At 44.6% G+C, this 13,165-nt stretch overlaps 1 protein-coding gene across 4 annotated transcripts in view; it reads left to right on the top strand.

The window, feature by feature from the left end:
• The window catches only part of CEP63 (centrosomal protein 63), a 65,066-nt gene extending 55,530 nt beyond the window's left edge, over positions 1-9,536 (top strand). For all 4 annotated transcript variants that reach the window (XM_044291576.1, XM_044291577.1, XM_044291573.1 and 1 more), the window contains 4 exons: positions 4,700-4,786; positions 5,399-5,517; positions 6,556-6,784; positions 8,961-9,536. In XM_044291576.1, coding sequence (XP_044147511.1) covers positions 4,700-4,786; positions 5,399-5,517; positions 6,556-6,784; positions 8,961-9,122 — 597 coding nt within the window. In that variant the 3' untranslated portion in view covers positions 9,123-9,536. The remainder of the gene's footprint in view (positions 1-4,699; positions 4,787-5,398; positions 5,518-6,555; positions 6,785-8,960) is intronic.
• The last annotated feature ends 3,629 nt before the right edge of the window (positions 9,537-13,165 follow it).

The following is a 13,165-nucleotide window of genomic DNA, read 5'->3' as shown; positions in this document are numbered from 1 at the left end:
TATCTAAAAAAATTAGCATATCATGAAAAGGTTCTCTAAACGAGCTATTAACCTAATCATCTGAATCAACTAATTAACTCTAAACACCTGCAAAAGATTCCTGAGGCTTTTAAAAACTCCCAGCCTGGTTCATTACTCAAAACCGCAATCATGGGTAAGACTGCCGACCTGACTGCTGTCCAGAAGGCCATCATTGACACCCTCAAGCAAGAGGGTAAGACACAGAAAGAAATTTCTGAACGAATAGGCTGTTCCCAGAGTGCTGTATCAAGGCACCTCAGTGGGAAGTCTGTGGGAAGGAAAAAGTGTGGCAGAAAACGCTGCACAACGAGAAGAGGTGACCGGACCCTGAGGAAGATTGTGGAGAAGGACCGATTCCAGACCTTGGGGGACCTGTGGGAGCAGTGGACTGAGTCTGGAGTAGAAACATCCAGAGCCACCGTGTACAGGCGTGTGCAGGAAATGGGCTACAGGTGCCGCATTCCCCAGGTCAAGCCACTTTTGAACCAGAAACAGCGGCAGAAGCGCCTGACCTGGGCTACAGAGAAGCAGCACTGGACTGTTGCTCAGTGGTCCAAAGTACTTTTTTCGGATGAAAGCAAATTTTGCATGTCATTCGGAAATCAAGGTGCCGGAGTCTGGAGGAAGACTGGGGAGAGGGAAATGCCAAAATGCCTGAAGTCCAGTGTCAAGTAAGTACCCACAGTCAATGGTGGTCTGGGGTGCCATGTCAGCTGCTGGTGTTGGTCCACTGTGTTTTATCAAGGGCAGGGTCAATGCAGCTAGCTATCAGGAGATTTTGGAGCACTTCATGCTTCCATCTGCTGAAAAGCTTTATGGAGATGAAGATTTCATTTTTCAGCACGACCTGGCACCTGCTCACAGTGCCAAAACCACTGGTAAATGGTTTACTGACCATGGTATTACTGTGCTCAATTGGCCTGCCCACTCTCCTGACCTGAACCCCATAGAGAATCTGTGGGATATTGGGAAGAGAAAGTTGAGAGACGCAAGACCCAACACTCTGGATGAGCTTAAGGCCGCCATCGAAGCATCCTGGGCCTCCATAACACCTCAGCAGTGCCACAGGCTGATGGCCTCCATGCCATACCGCATTGAAGCAGTCATTTCTGCAAAAGGATTCCCGACCAAGTATTGAGTGCAGAACTGAACATAATTATTTGAAGGTTGACTTTTTTTGTATTAAAAACACTTTTCTTTTATTGGTCGGATGAAATATGCTAATTTTTTGAGATAGGAATTTTGGGTTTTCATGAGCTGTATGCCAAAATCATCAATATTAAAACAATAAAAGGCTTGAACTACTTCAGTTGGTGTGTAATGAATCTAAAATATATGAAAGTCTAATGTTTATCAGTACATTACAGAAAATAATGAACTTTATCACAATATGCTAATTTTTTTAGAAGGACCTGTATTTCACTGAGTGCTATGTACTTTTGTCACCAAGGACCCCAGAGATGATCAGGACTTTACAGCAGGTCTGCGAATCACACTAGGGGTATTCTCCCCAGATTCTGCTGCTCATCTCAAACCTTGGCACCACAGTAGAAAGTAGAAATTAAGAGGGAGATCTATCAAAAGTTATGTAGATGCCATAGCAACCGATCAGATTCCACCTTTCATTTTCCAAAGGAGTTCTGAATAATTAAAGGTGGAATCTGATTGGTTGGTATGGGCAACTAAGCCAGTTCTACTTTACAGCAGTTTTGATAAATCTCCCTCTAAGTATTTTTGTACTTCAGATGCACACTTGCCCTTTTCTTAGAGTTTAATAGGTAATCACTTTCTAAAGCATTTAGGGAATATACACAAGATATCCATATACCATTTTACAACACCCAGTTGTCAATTCATGCATAGCATTTCTAGGAGAAATAACAGAAGCAGCTCAATGGAGAAGGCACTTCCTAGTGAAGCTCCGCCTCCATAGCACTTACTGGAGTCAGAATAAATGTTTATATTCACACTATTCCTGGTGAAATAAGGTCCCTTTAACAAGTATATAATATTACCATGTATGAAGACATAAAACCATCCTTTTAGATTACCATAGTCTAGACAGTGTCGTCCCGAATGACCGACCAGATGAAAAGTGTCATCTGTTTGGCTGCTATGGGCAACATGAAAACATTTTGCCTGAGCTATTTCTCATGGCAGAGATCCATCGTGGTCCACTTTCCATGAAGAACATCTAGGTTTGTAGAATATATTCCTTGTGATTTTAGAACGACGTTGGGATGAATTTGTAAAAAGTGGCAGATGACCCAAAAGGGGCGTGCCATTTGGGGACACATCAACTCTGAGGCTACTGACTGGACACAGTGACACATGTGACCCTGTCCAGAGGTTTACAGTCCAGGTACTAGAAGATCATGGACTGGAGCCAGAACGGAATGGTGGTGTTATACTGTATGGGCAGCCACAAGGAGACGTTATACTGAGTGGGGGCAGCCACAAGGAGACGTTATACTGTATGGGGGCAGCCTTAGGGAGACGTTATACTGTGTGGGGGCAGCCACAAGGAGACGTTATACTGAGTGGGGGCAGCCACAAGGAGACGTTATACTGTATGGGGGCAGCCAGAAGGAGACGTTATACTGTATGGGGGCAGCCACAAGGAGATCTTATACTGTGTGGGGGCAGCCACAAGGAGACGTTATACTGAGTGGGGGCAGCCACAAGGAGACGTTATACTGAGTGGGGGCAGCCACAAGGAGACGTTATACTGAGTGGGGGCAGCCACAAGGTGACGTTATACTGTATGGGGGCAGCCACAAGGTGACGTTATACTGTATGAGGGCAGCCACAAGGAGACGTTATACCCTGTGGGGCAGTCACAAGGGGAGACATTATACTTTATGGGGTGTGGCAGTGGAGCTGCCAGAAGGCTATATGAGGGCCATTAAAATGGTGTATCTCACCCAGAGGAAGCTGGGTGAGAACAAGAAAGGCTGGGAAAATAGTTATTTTCCACTGTGTGTATCAGCCAGGCTGGTAATGAAGGTAATTAGCAGCTGGCTGAGGAGCTCGGATAAATATGGGCTGAGCTTCTCAATCAGGGCTCCCTGTCTGGGGAAGGATCAGGCTGCTTCAAGGCCTGTGGGAGACATGACCCTCTAACCCTGTGTGGGGTAAGCACCGTGCTGTGTTTTGGGGAGCTGGGTGGTAGACCCAGATCCCGATAGAGGGAGAAATACTGTGTAGTCAGTGGCCAGACGGCCGAGGATTTGTTTATGATTTGTTTGGACTGCTGTAAAAGTGATAATAAAGCTGGTCGTGGCCAGTTTGCACCCAAATCTGCAGTGTTGGAGTGGCTTCTTGAGGTGTGCCAACCGTCTAAGGTGAGAAGTCGGCGATCCTGGAGAGCTAAATGACCCTGAGTTGTCACAGGGGGCACAAGAAGACATTATATTGTATGGGGGTAGCCACAAGGAGACGTTATACTGTATGGGGGCAGCCACAAGGTGACATTATACTGTATGGGGCAGCCACAGGAGACATTATACTGTATGGGGCAGCCGCAAGGAGACATTATACTGTATGTGGTAGCCACAGGAAGACGTTATACTGTATGGGGGCAGCCACAAGGAGACGTTATACTGTATGGGGGCAGCCACATGGAGACGTTATACTGTATGGGGCAGGCACAGGAGACATTATACTGTGTGGGGGCCACAAGGTAACATTATACTGTGTGGGGCCGCCACAAGGTGACGTTATACTGTGTGGGGCCGCCACAAGGTGACGTTATACTGTGTGGGGCCGCCACAAGGTGACGTTATACTGTGTGGGGCCGCCACAAGGTGATGTTATACTGTGTGGGGCAGCCACAGGGAGACATTATACTGTATGGGGGCCACAAGGAGACATTATACTGTATGGGGGCCACAAGGAAATATTATACTGTATGGGGGCCACAATGAGACATTATACTGTATGAACAAGTTTTGACCCTCCCCAGTATAATAATGTTGCTCATGTATGGGGGACTCAGGACTCATTATTCCCTAATTCCTGCCATTATAGATCAGTGCGCAGACTGCAGCTTGCAGGCAGGAAGGAAGGACCAGGCCGCAGAAGACAGACCGACATAGCACCTTTATGTATGACACCCAGGCCGGTTCTAGTCTATATTTAAGGTCTCGTCTCTCTCACTCCTCGCAGGCCAAACTCTGTGTGTGGGAGTTGGAGAGACTTTTCCCGCCTCTGCTGTTATCCGATTCCTACGTTGGTGGGTGGAGACATGAATATTGGGAGCTGGGAGGAGCCGGGGCGGCCGCTGCGGGCAGTAATGTGGTTGAGAGTACTGTTATGCAGGGGCGGGCGGACACAAATGTAGAAGCTGTCCGCGCACGTGTGACTGCTTCTATGACGTCACAAAATACCGCAGTTATTAGGAAACAGCGATATCGCCATATCGCTGACACCGGTTTACCGCTCAACCCTAGATGGAGAGGAGTCACAGAGCCCCTGATACAGAAAGCCACAATGGATAGGTACAGTACAAGCATGCTTTTAGTCAGCAGCATTAACCCTAGCAGGCATTAAATCTGGTTTAATAGGGTTTATCCTGCTAATAGGTGCTATTTAAATGACATTACCCTTAGCTTCAATTATGTATTAACTAATCTTATTATATGAACTAAAATACTGTATGGCCTTTTCTTATGTTAAGGTTTTGCTGGCAGCTGTGAAAACCTTACGAGAGGAGAACCGGCAGCTGACTGGGATGTTGGAGAAACAAGAGCCAGATGTGCGACTGGTAAGATGGAAGGACGTCTGAGCAGTAGTGCGGCACAGAAATGGGATCTATTCTTATGTTGGCTATGCAATGTAGAATAGGTGACACTGGCTTTTTATAACTTTAAATGTACTGCTGAAATAATTAAAAAAACAAAAAAAAAAGTTTATTGGTGCACATAGAAAGTAGGTGAATTAAAATCTAACTTGTGTATGGTGTCACGTCCACAAGCCAAGGTACAAGTTACCAACTGGGATCTCAATTAACTTATATTGGAGTCCTGTAATAAATTAACCCCATCAGGCGGTATCGCACAGTTGGAATGGACAGTGGACCGTGCATCAAACTTAGGGTTTGGGCGTGCAGCTGATCAAACACCCAAAGCCTGTTGAAACACCAGATGTGTGCATGTGGGAGACACTTCCAGCGTCCAGTGCTCAGCTTTTCCCTAATATACAAGGGGTGCAGGAGAGAGTAAACATAGGGGCGGCGATCCAGCGCTATGATGGCTGTGAAATGGCCGCCACAGCTGGGAATATCTATAGGGGAAAGCTCCACTTACCAGCTAAATTTAGTGAGCTGACTTTTTATAACCTTGCCTCTCATTGTTTGCATTTTATGCATTTTTTACAGGCTTTAGATAACCTGGAATGTGAAAATCAGAGACTACAGAAAGAATTGTCGCAGGCGAGGAGAAATCTGGAGCTTGTTCTGCACACCAGACAGTCTGATCTCCACAGCGCAGTGGAGGGGTAAGGAGACGGGCGCATTGTAATGTTAAAGGGGTTGGCTCATCTCAGACATTGATAGCATATAGCTAGGATATGCCATCAGTGTCAGATAGGTGCAGGTCACAACTTTGGGACCCATTCCTATCTCCAGAATTGGGTCCCTGTAGTGAACTAAGAGCAGCTGCACATGCGAGGCCACCCTCTGTTCACCATTATGGCAGTTCAGAAAATATCCGAGTATCTCGTGGTGAATGGAGTAGTGGCGATGCTTGTGCAGTGCGTTCTTCAATCACCACTATGGGATTTCTGAAAATAGCTCACTCTGTTATTTTCAGAACTTACGTAGTGATGGAGAGCTCTCCTTTAATTGGGGGTTCCTTTTTCTGGAGATTGGCCAGATTTAGATTTGCTGGTGAGCTGGAGACCTTGTCCTTCTGCATGACCCAGTTTTGGCCAAGCTTTAGCTGTTGGATAGATGGCCTCACATGTTTTTTTAAAGATTTTATTTATAATGTAATTTTCATAACCAACAAAAAAAGCAAATTTTTGCAATCTGATTACAATTACAGTTATACAACAACATATAAATTGAAGGTTTATATGAAGGATAAATTACATGATCGTTTTATACTGCGAGTCATTACAGACACAGCTATAGCAAATACGTGGAGAGGATTTTATTTTATTTTTTAAGTTTTGTTCATTGAGAAGCAGTTTTTTTGTGGAAAAAAGTGTATGTTTCAAGTTTTTTACTAAAACTAAAATAAGGCGTGTTTGGTGGTCACTAAGGGGTTGAAGGGTTGAAGACCTTCTAACGCTCTTATCTTTTCTATTGTAATACATAAAATAATATAAATCAAGGAAGGTGTGTATCCAGTATGGGGTGCATATATTATGTAGGTTCTGGTGCACATATATATATATATATCTCAAATTAATGGTATGCTTAATGCCAAAATTGAAAGTATAGAAATGCATCTTGACCTGCATTAAAAAACATATTTTGCAGTTTTTTTCAACTACATTTCCATTGTGTAATATGCGTATGGCATTCCATAGGAGAACACAGGAGCTGTTAGGTAGACATGAAGAGGAGCTGAAAGCACTGAATGAGCGTCTGAGTGAAGTGTCACAGCGGTATGAGGAGCTACAGCGATCGGTGCACGCTAACCAGAAAGCTGCCGGTGTTCTGCAAGGGTTAAGTAGGACCGGTTCTCGGGAGTCAGTGTCTTCTGAACCCTTCCAGGTTGATGATGGAGATGCTGAAGATTCCCACCAAGTGGCACAGGTGAGGTGGATGTGACTTTACTAGTGGGTAGTTTCCTGCTTTTAACATGGCATTTTCTTCTCAGTACTGTCCTGGGAGCACACGTTGCAGCCACACAGTGAAATCTCACACACACACAATGTTGGCACCGAAACCATTTCCCATGCCCTTTTTTTCCTCTTAGGATAAATTTGTTGCTGTTTAATACAAAACCAAGCAGCATCTTCAAAAATAAAACCAGGTCCAAACTAATAAAGGAGGTGTCTGCATAGTTTTTGGATTCCAGAGTCGACTGGTAGAAGTATTGCCACAATAAAAAAAAGTATATTAGAATAGTTCAATTAGGGTCCAATCACACGTCCGCAAAATGGGTCCGCATGCGTTCCGCAAAAAAATAAAACATGTCCTAATTGTGGACAAGATTAGGCATTTTCTATTATAGTGCCGGCGATGTGTGGTCCGCAAATTGCGGAATGCACATTGCCGGTGTCCGTGTTTTGCGGATCTGCAGAACACTTACGGTCATGTAATTTTCCTATACATTTGCTGGCTCTCCCTCTTGCTGTTGGGGTTCCTCAGGGTTCAGCCCTAGGTCCTCTTTTCTCTTCTCTCTACACAGACTGGATCGGACAGACTATCGGCAGATTTGGTTTTCAGTACCATCTCTATGCCGATGACTCCCAACTATACAGTTCAACCCATTAGTTCACCACGGCTGTACTACAGAACACCAGTGACTGTCTGTCTCTCTATTCAAAACGGAATCTTTCAAAAACTGAACTACTGGTGTTTCTCCATCTACTGACCTACCTAAACCTGATATCTCCATCTCAGCATGTGGCACTACCATCACGCCTAGGCAGCATGCCCACTGTCTCGGTGTTATGTTTGACACTAATATTTCCTTTACCCCTAAATTCAGTCTCTTGTCCGCTCATGCCGCCTGCACCTCAAAAAAACATCTCTAGAATCCACTCATTCCTTACTGTGGAAACAACAAAAACTCTCATTGTTGCCCTGCTCAATTCCCACCTCGTTTGCTGTAACTCCTTACTAATTGGTCTCCCCCTCACCAGAATTTCCAGCTGTAATCCATCTTTAATGCAGCAGCCAGCCTCATCTAGCTGTCTAACCGCTACTTCGATGCCACCGTCCTGTGCCATTCATTGCACTAGTTGCCCATACAGTACAGGATTCGTTCTCACACAGTGGTGCGCCCCCATACATCTCTTCCCTCATCTCTGTCTACCATCCTACCTGTGCTCTCTGTTCAGCTAATGACTAACGACTAACATCCACCATAATCAGAACCTCTAAGACTTCTCCTACCCCAGGCAAGTAGGTTAATTCACCACATCCATAGTTTTAGGCGCTCCCTAAAAAAACATCTTTTTAGGCTGGGCTATCACATCCTCTGATCTAACTCTTCTTTATTCACACCCCTTCCTTCATCCTCATCCTTCCGAGCCAGATCCATTGTCCAACAGTATCCACCACACCCCTTAGACTTAGACTTGCACTTAGAAGCAGTACAGATATCGGCTGGTGACTGGCTCATGGAGCTTTATATCTACTCCCCTGATGAGTTACAATGGCTGGACCATTTTGCAAAAGCAAGACCTTTTTTGTATCACCTTTACCTCCTAATAGATTGTAAGCTCTTGTGAGCAGGGCCCTCATTCCTTTTGTATTAATGTTTGACTTGTATGTTGCTGTGTTATTTCTGACTGATTGTAAAGCACTGAGGAATATGTCGGCACTATATAAATGCGATCAGACAGCAGATAGCATGTTTGTCATGTTCTCTGCAATGAAAAGCAGGAAAAAAAGGTAATAAAGACGTATTATAAAGATAATAGATTCTAAATTTGCAAAATCTAGAGCCAAGGTGGCGATGTCTCCATTCTCTACATGTTAAGATTTTTTTAAATAGGGTTCTCCAGGACTGAAGTATTGATGACTTGAATAGGAGCAGCACTGCAGTTTGATGTTGGAGCTCCTGCAAACAGTTGATCGATGTGATTGCTGGGAGTCAGACCCTCACCAGCGTGATAATTATTACTTCAGTCCTGGGAAACCCCTTGAAGTTACACTGTTACAGGTAAATCCTTTAGATTAAAAATGGTGCCCCCTCCATTGGTTACAGTAAAACTTTTTCTTAGTCTTCACGTCATGCATTCTGTTTCTGTTTTTGCAGTTCCCACTGCCACCCTCCACCCCACCAAACACCATAGCATCAAGGTTCCTTCAGGAGGAAGAACTCCGGTCACAGGACCTTATTCAGCGGCTGGACTCTCACATCGAAGAGTTAAAGCAAGAAAGTCAGCAGACAGTGCAGCACTTCACCAAATTGAGATGACCTCATAAAGCAGTGGTCTCCAGCCTGTGATGGCTCTCCTGCTGTTGCAGACCTTCTACACCTGCCATGCCTTATCAGCCCCAGGGAATTCTGGGAAGTCAGGGCTTTCTGCAGTTTTGCAATAGCTGCAGAGCCACCAGTTGTAGACCACTGTTACAGTGAATGGAACGGACTGTGTAAGTGTGGGTGCGGGTTCTTTTTTTCTCCACAAGATGGCAGTGACTAGACAGTCCCACGATTTGTATTTTATGTTGATGCTCTAGTTCTCTTATGAGTTTTGCTGCTGTTTCCTTTTTCTCCCCTTCCAATGCAACCTTTAAAGGGGTTGCCCGGGTTCAGAGCTGAACCCGGACATACCCTTATTTTCACCCCGGCAGCCCCCCTGAGGCTAGCATCAGAGCATCTCATGCTCCAATGCGCTCCCTTGCCCTGCGCTAAATCGCTTATTTACAATAACACACTGTCGGGCGGAAACTTCCGCCCAGCAGTGTGTTCAGTGACGTCACCGGCTCTGATGGGCGGGCTTTAGCGCTGCCCTAGCCGTTTTACTGGCTAGGGCAGCGCTAAATCCCGCACATCAGTGCCGATGATGTCACGGGGCTTCCTGGCAGCCCCATGGAGAGCCCCGGTACCGGATCTCCAAAAAATGCCTCTGCCCTGCGCGATTTAGCGCAGGACAAAGGAGAGCATCGGAGCATGAACTGCTCCAATGCTCCTGTCAGGAGGGGGGGGAAATGGAGGTATGTCCGGGTTCAGCTCTGAAACCGGACAACCCCTCTGAGTAGAACATGTAAAAATGACATAGAAGTTTGGTAAAGTAATTGGCTAAGGGGCCATTCACATAGTTGATTTTGCCCTTGGAAATTTTGTTGTGCGGTGCCCGCGTGATGTCTGACTCGCATTGTTTTCAATGGGAGGCAGTGCTGCAGTTTGCAGCTCAGCAGTTAAAAGTCGTGACCATGCCAAGAAGGGATGTGTCCCTTCTTGGCATGGTGTTTCCACAGCTACAACTGTCCACTTGTAGATCCACTCAGTGGAACTTAGCTGCAAGTGGGTCCATGGCTTCTGAAGTGTATAAACATGGCAGAAACTGCCTCGGTATACGCAGCAGATTTCCACCATCAAAATCCACCATATAAACAGCCTCTAAGACTTCTAAATAAATGTGCTCTGATATAATTTCACTGTCAGGGGTCCGGTAACCTTTAGGTGTAACCCATATTCATGGAGTAGCAGTAAACAAACCACACCTGCCTAGAATAGTACTTCTGCGTCCAGGATTTTGACATTGATGGTCTATCCTCAGGATAGGTAATCAATGGGAATCCAACACCCTACATCCCTGCTGATCAGCATTACTGCAATAACTGCGATGCTGGAACTGCACAGCTTTCCAATGTGTAGTGTGGATGGAGCTGGTTACTGCTGTGCTGCTCCCATTGAAGGGAATGAAAGCTGTGCTACAGCAACCAGCGCCATCCATTACACAAGGCACCACTGCTTACTGCAGAACAGCTGAGTTCTGTGGGGTTTCGGGATGCACACATATATACAGTCACACTCACTTTATTTCCGCCTTCTTGGAGAGTGCCTGTCAACAGAATGAACCGTATTAAACCAAGGATCCAGCTGATTAAAATGATACCTGTCTTGTGAAGATTGGTGTGACATTACTGAGAAAAAAAGACTTCTATTCATTCACCAAGGAGTAGATCTTAGCCTTTCAGTGCACCTTAGTTCTTCAACTTTCCAGTGCTGCCCCCACCCCGCAATGCACTAAAGCCCTAATTTGCATAAAGGATAAAAGCGTTGTAAAAGACACAAACGATTTTCACAAGACAGGTATCCTTTTAATCAGCAGGATCAACTCTACCAGTATGTGTGGTTTAATAGAATTCCAAAAAACGCCATCCCCTGACATGCCTGTTTTAACAGCTTCATGCATTCCCCATGTAATAATTCGGGAACATCTATTCTTATGGCTCTATGTTGTGTCATTCCTATATGTTTTGCACTAGAAGTTATGAATGAATTGCTAGCAGTCTGCAGTAAGGGTACAGAGGGGAGGTAACCAGTTGGGGGGTGTACCTGCACAGTCTGAAAATGGCAGCACTGATTGGATAGAGTGATCTGTGCAGGAACACCCCCCCCCCCCCCCAGCTGGTTACCGCCCCTCTGTACCCTTACTGAAGGCTAATGGAAATTCATTCCTAACTTCTAGTAGAAATAATAAAAGAATGGCAAAACAGAGTCATAAGACTGGATGCTCCAGAATTGGGGAATGCATGAAGCTAATAAAACAGGCATGTCAGGAGTGGTGAAAGGTCCTCTTTAAACCTGCTTGTAATATTTTCTATCTATTTGTGTTTCCCTGTTGTACATATGCTCTGATTACTAATTTATCTTTATAGAATAGAAAAAAAGTGTATTTAAAAATTTTATTTATTTTTATATGAATTCAGAACTGACTGCCTTTTTTTAATTTTTTATCAACTTGTGTGTTCAATTCAATTCGATTTTGAAATAAATTTATGAATTTATGTCCTGTGTATGTGGAATAATTACATTTGTTTGCTTGATACATGCAGATTTAATTCTCAGTTTAGGACCTCAGTTCACCACTAATCTTGATCAGACCCCCTAATCTTTATTAGACTGCAGAACAGACTCCCAATCCTCATCGGACCTCTCCTTCTCTGGACAGCAAGGTCTTTCTGCACTCACCGCTGTCTGGTGTTCTGCTGGCCCCGTGCTGCGCTGTGATCAGTGTCAGGTCGTAGTGCACACCTATGTACACATGATGATGCTACATGCCGTTAGGACATATTGCAGAGCGGTGTCCAGAAGAAGACCAGGGAGCAGTGAGTGCAACAAGTGCTACACTCACTGCTCCCTGCAGCTCTTATACTATTGAGCACCTCAATTATGAAAGCGCTCATTAGTATTCACGTTATAAAATGCAATGCCATTTTCCCACACTTTTGGGGGGAAAAAAATGCATCTTATAAATTAAAAATGCATAAAAGTTCAGGTTACTGGTCATAAAAGTGTGACCCAAGTAGAAAGTCATAAACACTACACCTTTTAAAAATAAAGTTTCAGCATTTACCGAGTTCATACCTACCACTTAAGGCTACATTTACATACACATTTCTTCATCTGGAAAGACCAAAGATCTAGTTTTAAACATTAAATTAAAAAAATAAAAAATAGAAGCCAAAACATACAGGTCCTTCTAAAAAAATTAGCATATTGTGATAAAGTTCATTATTTTCTGTAATGTACTGATAAACATTAGACTTTCATATATTTTAGACTCATTACACACAACTGAAGTAGTTCAAGCCTTTTATTGTTTTAATATTGATGATTTTGGCATACAGCTCATTAAAACCCCAAATTCCTATCTAAAAAAATTAGCATATCATGAAAAGGTTCTCTAAACGAGCTATTAACCTAATCATCTGAATCAACTAATTAACTCTAAACACCTGCAAAAGATTCCTGAGGCTTTTAAAAACTCCCAGCCTGGTTCATTACTCAAAACCGCAATCATGGGTAAGACTGCCGACCTGACTGCTGTCCAGAAGGCCATTATTGACACCCTCAAGCAAGAGGGTAAGACACAGAAAGAAATTTCTGAACGAATAGGCTGTTCCCAGAGTGCTGTATCAAGGCACCTCAGTGGGAAGTCTGTGGGAAGGAAAAAGTGTGGCAGAAAACGCTGCACAACGAGAAGAGGTGACCGGACCCTGAGGAAGATTGTGGAGAAGGACCGATTCCAGACCTTGGGGGACCTGTGGGAGCAGTGGACTGAGTCTGGAGTAGAAACATCCAGAGCCACCGTGTACAGGCGTGTGCAGGAAATGGGCTACAGGTGCCGCATTCCCCAGAAACAGCGGTAGAAGCGCCTGACCTGGGCTACAGAGAAGCAGCACTGGACTGTTGCTCGGTGGTCCAAAGTACTTTTTTCGGATGAAAGCAAATTTTGCATGTCATTCGGAAATCAAGGTGCCAGAGTCTGGAGGAAGATTGGGGAGAGG

This window comes from Bufo gargarizans, chromosome 4 (genome assembly GCF_014858855.1).
Source record: "Bufo gargarizans isolate SCDJY-AF-19 chromosome 4, ASM1485885v1, whole genome shotgun sequence".
Taxonomy (NCBI): domain Eukaryota; kingdom Metazoa; phylum Chordata; class Amphibia; order Anura; family Bufonidae; genus Bufo; species Bufo gargarizans.
This window is presented reverse-complemented; position numbering and strand designations above follow the sequence as displayed.